This window comes from Atta cephalotes, assembly GCF_000143395.1.
Source record: "Atta cephalotes unplaced genomic scaffold scaffold00033, whole genome shotgun sequence".
In the NCBI taxonomy this organism is placed as follows: domain Eukaryota; kingdom Metazoa; phylum Arthropoda; class Insecta; order Hymenoptera; family Formicidae; genus Atta; species Atta cephalotes.
This window is the reverse complement of record NW_012130097.1, coordinates 3,350,126-3,360,610: the sequence shown is the minus strand read 5'-3', so window position 1 is coordinate 3,360,610 and position 10,485 is coordinate 3,350,126. Positions and strand designations below refer to the sequence as shown.

Genomic DNA, 10,485 nt, shown 5'->3' with positions numbered 1-10,485 from the left:
TTTATTATATATATATATATATATATATATAAAAATCATATAACTTTTTATATACATATAATTCCTCTAATTATCAAGAAATCAATAGTTTACGAGATAATACTTTTAAGACTTTCAAGGGAATTTTCTATACAGCTTTCTATACAGCGTTGTTTGGTCAACTTCACCGATTAAAACTAAGATTTTTGATTACAGACTCATTGTAGAATCAGCATAATACTTTAATATGTATAACTAGAGGAATCATGTAAAAAAATTATACAATTTCAAAGAAAAAACAAAGATGATCTTTAGATCTTTGAAGTTACTCCAGTTAGAAAAAACTAACATCATATGATATCAAATAGATAATAAAAAATGTTACTTTACTTAGTTTTAGAAATTCTAATAATTCTATATATAATTTTCTCTAAACACTGAAGGTCTACAATTCATATTGCATATATACTATAGATTTTCAGTAACCACAGTGAATAACGGAATTGTTAGTGCAGTTATTAGTGAATTCGATCATTTGTATTGTACTAGATAAGCACTTACTAAAAGCTGCTATACACTAGCAAAATTAAACGTAAAAGCATATAAAAATTTTAAAAGATTAAATGCCTAATAATGACACTGTCATTATTAATGACATTATTTAAAAGAATATGTATGTATTATTTCATTGTCAAAGTTAATTATATTATGTTATATTTAAATACTTTACATAAAACTGTTTTTAGTATGTAACTGATCTAATCTAGTATCATGAATTCTCTCACTATAGGTTAGGTTCATATGTTCATATATGCTTTAACCATAGTTCCTAATCACTTCACATGCTCCTTGAAATCAGTAAAAACTATCTGATATAGAAATATATCAGAGCATGTTGGAATACACGATGCAGATAAATCTTATAAAATAATCTGTAACACTTTTAGACCGTGAACAGAAACTTCACCTGGATGCACCCAGGTATCATTTTATTCTTGTTTAACAATTGGTAAATAACCAAGATAAAATGATACCAGATAAAGTTTCCTTTACATAGCTCTAATAAAACATTTTGTATATATGACATGCATGATAATAGACATAATAATTTTCATAATGTAATAAACATATGTAAAGATACTTGAGACATAACAGTCTCAATTCTTTCATATATAATGTTTTTAAAATGAATATGCAATTACATAATTCTAAATTTGATTTAATAGCTACTAAACGTAGCTCGTGTGAATGTAACACAAATATCAGGTAATTGCATTTTATATCGATCATGATACAAATATAAGCCAGGATAATATACCTTATTAGGTTTGCGTCCGAATTTTTCCATAAAATCACTCTCCCACCGTTTCACACAAAGCTTATTCTTCAAATATTTAGTTTTAAAAATAGGATCCTCGAAGAGGTCCATGTTACCGAAAAAAGTCAAAAATATGAACGAAATTTATCACCCTCAAAGATCGAACACATTTATTGAAAGTTAGGATACCTATTCTAGGGTAACCTATCTATCCTATTTCTCCCGCGTAATGACCGCAACACAGGCTGTGTTCCAAAAGTCACTGCCAGCGCTGAAAATCTACAATCTATGTTACATACTATACATTTTCAGTACTAACAGTGAGTTTGGAATACAGTCACAGGTCACGTTTAAGACAAATATAACTAACTATTTTGTAGTGAATCCGTCGGCGCTCGCTGCTATTGGTGTATTCTTTTAGATCACTCAATCAACATTTTAGAAAAGAATACATCAATAGTAGCGCTTACTCAATTGTTAAGCTGTCTCCTCTGAATGCAACCATAGATTCTTATATAAGGGTATATCCACAAAACTTGCATAAAGAAAATTATCCAATCGCATTTCTCTTATAAAATTACACGTAAAATGTGATTAGATAATTTTCTTTATGCATACGTTTATGCGAGTACTATGCAAGTTTGTGTGGATATATTCTAAGTCCAGATCTGCAATAGGTATAAGCCATAAGAAATTGATCAACTACAATCAAACGCGAGGAGAATAATTGATGGTGATGGATTCGTCTATTCCTTATGGCTTAAGGCTTGAAAATCTTGTATTATAGATCCGGAATAAGATTGTTCTACAATAGAATAAGCAGTATGTGATATAAAATTAACCAATCATAGTAGATATTCTTCTCACAATTAACTATAGGTATGGTCAATGTGATGCTGCAAACGCTTTGAAACGTTTTTTAACTGGTCAGTTTGTAAAATTTTTTCTTCTAATTGGTCCATCAAATGTTTCAAAGCATTTGTAGCGAAACTTTGACCACAGCCTATGATTAGCAAATTTCTTACGGCTTACGACTTACGACCCTATTGTAGAACAGTAATAAAGGCAACCGTATGCCATAATCTGTAAAAATTGATCAATCACTATTAAGTATTTCCTTCTTACGGTAGAATGAGAGAGAAATATTCGATTATGACCAGTTTTCTCCAATCTCTGCCATGCCTATGGAGCTTTGATGCCGAGATCCAATCAGAGGAGACGTGACGCAGTGTGTCACTCTCTTCCTATAAGGTTCTTTAACAGCACGGTTACTTCCAATATAAACGCTCCCTAAGTTAACTGGCATTGATGAAACAGGCCCTATGATTGGCTGCAGATGTTCAGCAGACTCAATTGTTGCAGAATGGATTCGAGCAGTCATTGCTATTAGATGATCTTGAAAAATACATATATACAATAATACAATAATAGCAGCGAGCGCTCAAGGATCTGCTCCGCAACATTAAAAGATTGAAGTTTGACTAATCAGAACAAAAGGAACCAAAACTTCTTTGTTCTTATTGGTGAAATTTCAATCTTTAATTTTTAATCTCAATCATCAATGCATAGTCTGATTCCGGCCTAAGAGTTTGTGTTCCCCCCGTTTGAATTTGCTGAACGCGACCATGCAATCTTTTCCACCTAATTCAAACTTTCAAACTATAAATTTCACTCGCTGGAATTGACTGGAACATCGACGAAATGTTATTAAAGACCGTCGGTCCTGGGAATCAAATCTGTATCTTGAAACGAGGTGAAAATTACAAACGTGAGCGAATTTACTAGAATACTGATAATTTCATTGGTCAATACATAGTAAATTTGCTAACTTTTGCAATTTTCACCTTGTTTGTAAATATAGAATCGATTCCTTCAGCAAATTATCGTGACAATCGATAGGGATAATTGAAGAACAATGACTTTACCGACAATTAATAAAAATTCATGATTAATAAATATTTCGATAATATATTATTAAATTCATGATTTTTCATTATATAAATGGTGTATAAATAAATATGCATACTTTTAATGCTATAATATCTTAAATATTGCCAAAAAATTACAATTCTTTCTCTGCAGTTATCCTTTCTATTGATAATCAAACCCGGATGATAACATTAAAATCACAGTTTTAAATCGAAATAGAGTATTATTAAGTTTTGTACATGTCTCTGGAATTAATAAATCATGAAATGAATACTGTATTATTAATTTCTTACTTTCAATTATTTAAATTTTAACAGGCACGCGAACTTCCATAAACACCGATCGTCTTTAACAGTATCTCGTCAGTGACTGGAATAATAGACTTATCTTTAATTGCTTATTTTTGCAACACATAAAATTGTACCTTTAATCGGAGTTAGTGAAAGAAGTCCTATACTGTGATACTATTCTAGAATGGAAAATAAGAATGAGGAATTGCGTGAAACAGTGACATTGATTCTTAAAGCGGAACGATTCGAAGTTGAGAAACAAAAATTGATCAGCAAGAGTCAGTATTTTGCTGCGCTTCTGTCCGCCAATTATTCAGAATGTAATCAGACGGAACACATTATCAATTATGATATTGCCCAGATTTCGTTACAGGTAAGTTGATTATAACTGAAGCAATTCTGTTTATGTTTAAGAATAAGGTAAATAGTAATTATTTAGAATACTCTTCCTCACTTTAAATCTTAATATACTCATTTACCGCGTTTTCAGTCAAAATGAAAAAATCTGACAAAAAAACGCTGCAATCGGCCTTGTGAATTGAATTATTAAGCATTAAAGTTCGAGACTTTAGAGATTAAGATATCTCATCCAGACTTGATGCAACGTTGTGTATATATTCTGCATTAATTACACAATTCTCTGCTTTAAAAGCAAACATTCACTGTTTTAGAAACACAAATTCACTGTTAGAATTTACATGCAAAGAATTTGAATGCTTATAGCAGTGAATTTATGTAATTAAAGCAGAACACATCGAGTCGGAATGACAGATATCTTAACCTTTAAAGTCTGCAACTTCAACACTTAATAACTCAATTTATGAAGTCACGTTTTTCTGCCAAATTTTTTTATTTTGAATGAAAATGCGTTGAATGAATACATTTAATTAAGATTTTAAGGAAGGAGGAGTGGGGGGGGGGGGGTACTATAAATAATTACTAGGTAAGACTCAATTTCACAACTCACGATTAACTCTTAAGGCCCAATTTCAGAATATATGTTGTTTACCTAAAGATTAAAGGTAACCAAGAAATTTATGAATGAATTTCATTGATGAATCTGTTGATAATCTTTAATTTTTAGATAATATATTGTAAAAATGGGCCTAACCGAGATTCAATTTATTTCTCATTTTTTTCCAATTCTAGAATTGAAAAGAAATAATGAATAAGTTGAATTAACTCGATTAAGAGTTAACCATTAATTGTGAAATTGGACCTAAATGTTTACCTTCCTCTCTTCAATATTGACGAAATTAAGATAATAATTGTTCAGTTTAGCTTACATAAATAAAAATTGATAAGAAAAACATCAATCATTGATCCGTTTTTTCGTGAAATAAATGAATATGGCAGGAAAAAGTATCGCTCTGTTCTGTAAACCAAGATTTTAATCGTTAAAGTTGACTTAGTTAACGACTACTGAAGTTAGGAAGTATGTCAGCCACACACTAATAGGTCTGTTCATGTTGCATGAAATTCTCAAATATTTTTGCATTTAAAATGAGAGGTATATATTTTGCCTTAAAAAGAGAGAAAGCGACAATGTCGAATACCAAAAGTACAAGCAATGCGATCAAACCTATTATCAGAATGTGAGCACACGCTGCAATCATCTTTTTGATTCTCTGTTACCTCATGCACATGCGTTTTGGATATTTGTGTGCTTTAAAAAGCAAATTATCTGCTTTCAAAATAAATTTATTGCTGTGTAAAAACAAAAAAATTATATAAGAAAATGATTTGTATTTTTAAAGCTGTGAATTTGTTTTCAAAGCAAAGAATTTATAGTTAAGAAGTAGTTTTTTAGAGAACATTTCTATGGTAACTCGATTTACAATACTAAAAAATCACCAAAGTGGATAAATACTTAGATTTTATATTATTTTCCTTTATTGATTAACATAAAGACAAATGATGCATTATGCGCTTCGTGCGTATCTCGGAACGCAGCTTTAAAAAACTGCGAAAAATGCCTATGCCATGCATGCGCTTGTGACCATTTTTTCTGCCAGATTTGTTTTGCAGAGAAACGCGTTAATTGATGTTTTTTTTATCGATTTTGTATGCTACAGAATCGCCGAAATTATATCATGTTTTATAAACATAAATCATCTTATTGTATGCAACTGAAATAAAAAATTTTGTAGGATTTTATTAATTGGATTCACAATGACAAAATTGATACTTCTACGATACATTATGATATTAAAGAATTTGATCGCCTCTTGATCCTGTTGGAGTTAAGCGTTCTTTTTGCAGTAGATAATTTAACAGAAGATGTAATTGATAGACTTGAAAGATATTATATGTCACCAAAATATGTAATTAATATCTGGTTAATATCACAAGACTTGAATATTAATGTGCTACGAGATCTTTCTTTGGCTGTTTGCTTAGATCGTTTTGATGAACTGCCAATCAGTTCAATTTATGAACTGTCAAGAGAAAATTTTCTGAAATTACTTGGGAACATTAATATAAGATCCACGGAATCTTATTTGTTTCATGTCACACATGAGTGGATGAATCATCATTGCGTAAGTATATTTTTAAGATAATTTAAAAAAAAAAGCACTTTTGTCGTGATATCATGCATTTTGTATCTTTAATTGCATAGCAGCACTAAGTTTTTTTTACTATCAAATGTTACTTGAAATAAATTTTTAGTTTATACTTTTACATAAGCTTTCCTGTCCAATTTCCTCGTAGTATAATATTATAGTTTCACAGAATAAAAATTCCTTTCCCACGATTAAAATATCCATGCTGATGTACCTGATGTTGAGATGTTTGAGTGAGAGAGGAAAAATTACGAAGTAAATGTTTTAATAAATTGACAGCATTGTCGCCATTTTAAAGTAAGAATAAGTACAGAAATCTGTAATTTTTTAGTTTTTTCCTGCTTTGAATATGTACAAAATACATCAGTATCAGATTAGACATTAGCATGTGTATTTTAATTGTGGAAAAGGAATTTTAATTTGATGAAACTAATGTATAGTAATTAGAAATATTTTTTATTGATAAAAAGATAATGAGAAGTGATTACATCACCTTAACACATTATAACTATATACATATATAATACAATTTTTTCTTTTTGCAGGATTTCACAATTCCTATGGATATCGTAAGAAATAAAGAAATAAAAGTTTTACACAGTATTATATCTTGTGAAAGTAGTGATGTTATTAACAGTGAGCAATTTATTCATTGCTGGGATGGTAACGATTTCTTTGAACTTACCTCCTTTAAATATCCCAAAAATATTACTGATCGTAGCACTGGTAAAAATATATTAACAGGAATGCAGATTATTGCAAGAGGTATACAAAATTTTTTTATTCTGTCTTATTTATATATATAGAACGACATTGTTCTAATTATTCATTTTATGTGAGTTTTTAGGATATAATTTATATCTTTGTGGAGGGGAATTTGGTATTGGTTCAGGCAGGTTTAACAAAAATGTATGGCGTTATTCTCTGATATCTAAGAAATGGTTTCTTGAGACAGTGTAAATATGTTAAAGAAAAAATATAAATATAAATGTTAAATATAAATGATAAAGATAATAAAACAAACAAAATGAATAATTTCTCGAAATATTTTAGTATGCCAGTTGAAAGAAGACATATGGTTACTGTGTTTTTGAAAAATAAATTAATGCTTGTGGGTGGTGTGGGACGATATCGACAAAAACTGCAAAGTATTGATATCTACGATGTTCATACAGGTGATTTTGATTGTACAGCTACACAATGTGTATTTCATTAATATGGAAAGTATATATAATAAGTTACTTGAGTGTATACATAGAGGAGTGTATATATAGAGGAATTAAGATTGCCGACATATCACTTTGTTTTTAGACAATATTTTTTAAACAAAACTACAAATAAAAACTTTGAAAACATAAACGAGAATGTATTGAAATGAATTCAGATTTTTATTTTTAAAAATATGCATTCGCAAACATTAAAATGAATTTTTTTCAAGTCGAATGCATTTTTATTCATTTATACGAATTGAATGAAGCAAATTTCTATATCTTTCAATCAAAAAATAATATTAACTTTTCTGTGATTCGTACTTCTCAATTCAAAATTCTGAATAGGAAATGTAGTTTTTCAATTCAATTGAATTCAATTGAATTCAATTGAAAAAAAAATCCGTTATTTAAAATGCATATTTGGATAGATAAAAAATTTCGATCCATTTTAATCCATTCTCATTTACTAGGAAATTATAGAATTCTCCTTTCTTTCTTAGCTAATTTTGTATAGAAACAAGCCACAAATATATGAATTATGAGTTTTTTTTCTTTAGTTATCAAAATAATATTTTTATCAACATTAAAGTGCAGTTTCCAAGAAAGAAAAGTGTGTCTCTTTGAGAGGCTTATATTAAACATAGAGACTCTAATAAGAATCACAATATGAGAAAGTCGCGTATTGATTGGTCTGTCATGTTTCAGAGGAACATATTTCCGCCTTATATTTGCATACATTATATTTGTGTCACTTTTAAATTTTAACAATGTAATGAAAATTAGATATTTTGAACATATTAACACATAAATTTCTTTACATTACATGTTGAATTAATACATGCGAGAAGAATTATTTAGTTTTACATCCTTTTTTACAAAATTATTTTGAAAATTAAAAAATTTGATTGTGTATCTTAAAACGATGTTAAAATTACAAAAGTGAATAAGTGTTCAATGGAACATTTATAATTTCATTAGATATTTAATAAATTTTATTCAACTCTATAACTTTCACGTTTCAAGATATACAATTGATATTCTGGTACGTAAAGAAAAAGAAATACAATTTTTTTATACCTTTAACATTTATTTTACAAATTATTGTGCATCGCTATCGACTTACTATCATATTTTTTATACGTATACGTATATACGAATACGTTTTGTTACTGCAGGTTTAAGAATTAGAGGTCTCATTTTTGAAAAGAAACTTATATAAAAAACTAGGGAAATATAATATGTTATATTATAGTATATTCCTAGTTTTTCGTATACGTTTCTTTTCAAGAATAAGGGTCTACATTAGAGATACATTAAAGTTAAACAGAGACAATATATTCCTTTTTCTATTATAGATTTTACTGAAACTACTACTTTGCATACAAAAGTCAAATCAGCTCGTATCTCGTGACTTTTATCAGAGGATCTCTAGTCAGACACATATCGGCGATTTTCCTTTAGTAATTTCAAACAAAGATTATTATGTATAACTTTTCAGATTATATCGTAGAGTTGTTTCTTACGATTACCATTTTTTTAATTTAACTTTTTTAAAATTATTTTTTCATCGATGAAAGATATTATTTTATTTATTAATATTTGCTTTTAAATTTGAACAATGTATATGTCGACGTCGAATACAAAGGTATTTTGAATTTTCATAATGTTCTTAAATTTTTTCTTTTAATGACGTAGGTTTGTGGACATCAGGTAAAAAAATGGATTCTTGGGAATTTACCACAGTTCCTGAACATTACGTTTTTGATGAAAAATTAATAATATATGAATGTCATACTTTCCCAGATACCATTTTAGATGAGTTCATTGCTCTGCCTCGTAAGTAAAATATTAGCAGAATGTTGGGAGACTCGCAGCAGATTTAAACTGTGTTCCGACACTGCTATTATTGAAATATCTTTCTTCGCGCATACATAATAGAGACGCATTGAATCATATGTGCGTCCTTTTCTATCTGAGTTTTACCTCCATTCCTTGAATTTCAGAGAATGCTCAGTCTAGTTATACTATGTTTATTAAGTTCCAAAAGTGTTCATTAGTTCAGCTACAGAAAACAAATCTAATGATTGCATATTGCGCACATGCATGTGAATTATCCGCATAGCGGTAAAAGCTCATAGCATTAGATAGATGCGTTTTCAATTGAGATTCACTTGCACGCGTGCGAGCAATATGTGCCTTCTGAATTACTTTAAAATGTATATTTCATTTACTCGAAAAATATCTTAAAAAAGAATAATACTTTGCCCTTGAGACTTACTTAAAAAAATTATTTCATGAAAATTGAAGAATTTTTTAATATTACGCCCTTTATTCTATTCCGTGTTATGAGAAATTTCTTTCTGCCATAAAAAAATGTATAACAAACCGTTCAAAATCTGTCTCTGCAGATTTGACTATCCGGGTCAACATTTATTTTCCTGATGAAAACATATGGGAAACAAAAACGGGTTTTTATATGGATTATTCTCGTCAATCACTTCCATTTATGCCAATATTGACGCTCAAAACTCTACCATGTTACATTAGTAAATATAATTTATTTATATATATTAATATTATGTAGGTGTGAAAAAACTTAAATTTTATCTTGGCTTGTTTTGCAGATATTAATAATCCGGATAAAATGGTTTTAAGAACTATCACAGAGACGTGCAACATGGAAATATGTGATTATGTACAGACGATCGAACGTCTCATATTCGAAAAAGGAAATGATTCAAATCGTAAATACGTATTGCATACAAAATGTGATGCGTATCTCTCTATTTTAATATCCTCGTTATGCGGGCGTGCACTAGTATGTATGGATTCGAACACTTCTAGAAAAATAAATACATTACACTTCCATAATATTCCTATACGAAATCCAAATAAATTCCGTTCCTTGCTTTTTTCTCATTCACCCAGAAAATTTTTTGATTTAATTCATCCAGCTCACTTACACACGACAAACTTGAATCATATTTAATGTATGTATATTTTCATTGATTGAATATTTAGTAATTCAATATATTTTGAGAGAGAGAGAGAGAGAGAGAGAGAGAGAGAGAGAGAGAGAGAGAGAGAGAGAGAGATATATATAGTACTAGTAGTAAGTAATAAGTAAGTAAAGTAAGTTAAGTAATAATAGTAAACAAGAAGTAAGTAAGTAAGTATATATATATTATTATAAG

General features: G+C 29.1%; 2 protein-coding genes across 2 annotated transcripts in view; one reads left to right on the top strand and one right to left on the bottom strand.

Annotated features, from left to right (window-relative positions):
- LOC105621414 (ATP-dependent DNA helicase Q4) overlaps positions 1-1,408 on the bottom strand; it is a 6,744-nt gene extending 5,336 nt beyond the window's left edge. Inside the window, exon 1 of the mRNA XM_012202883.1 lies at positions 1,298-1,408. Coding sequence (XP_012058273.1) covers positions 1,298-1,408 — 111 coding nt within the window. The remainder of the gene's footprint in view (positions 1-1,297) is intronic.
- A 2,292-nt stretch (positions 1,409-3,700) lies between these two features.
- LOC105621412 (kelch repeat and BTB domain-containing protein 12-like) lies at positions 3,701-10,280 on the top strand. Its single transcript, XM_012202882.1, has 8 exons — positions 3,701-3,889; positions 5,667-6,056; positions 6,626-6,845; positions 6,928-7,036; positions 7,134-7,255; positions 8,987-9,127; positions 9,700-9,837; positions 9,916-10,280. The coding sequence occupies exons 1-8, from the start codon at positions 3,701-3,703 to the stop codon at positions 10,278-10,280; spliced, it is 1,674 nt and encodes a 557-aa protein (XP_012058272.1).
- Positions 10,281-10,485: the final 205 nt, after the last annotated feature.

Coding starts and splice junctions, on each gene's coding strand:
- LOC105621412 (XM_012202882.1), top strand. CDS start 3,701: ATGGAAAATAAGAATGAGGAATTGCGTGAAACAGTGACATTGATTCTT. Junction 7,037..7,133: donor AAATGGTTTCTTGAGACAGT/GTAAATATGTTA, acceptor GAAATATTTTAG/TATGCCAGTTGAAAGAAGAC. Junction 7,256..8,986: donor TATCTACGATGTTCATACAG/GTGATTTTGATT, acceptor TTAATGACGTAG/GTTTGTGGACATCAGGTAAA.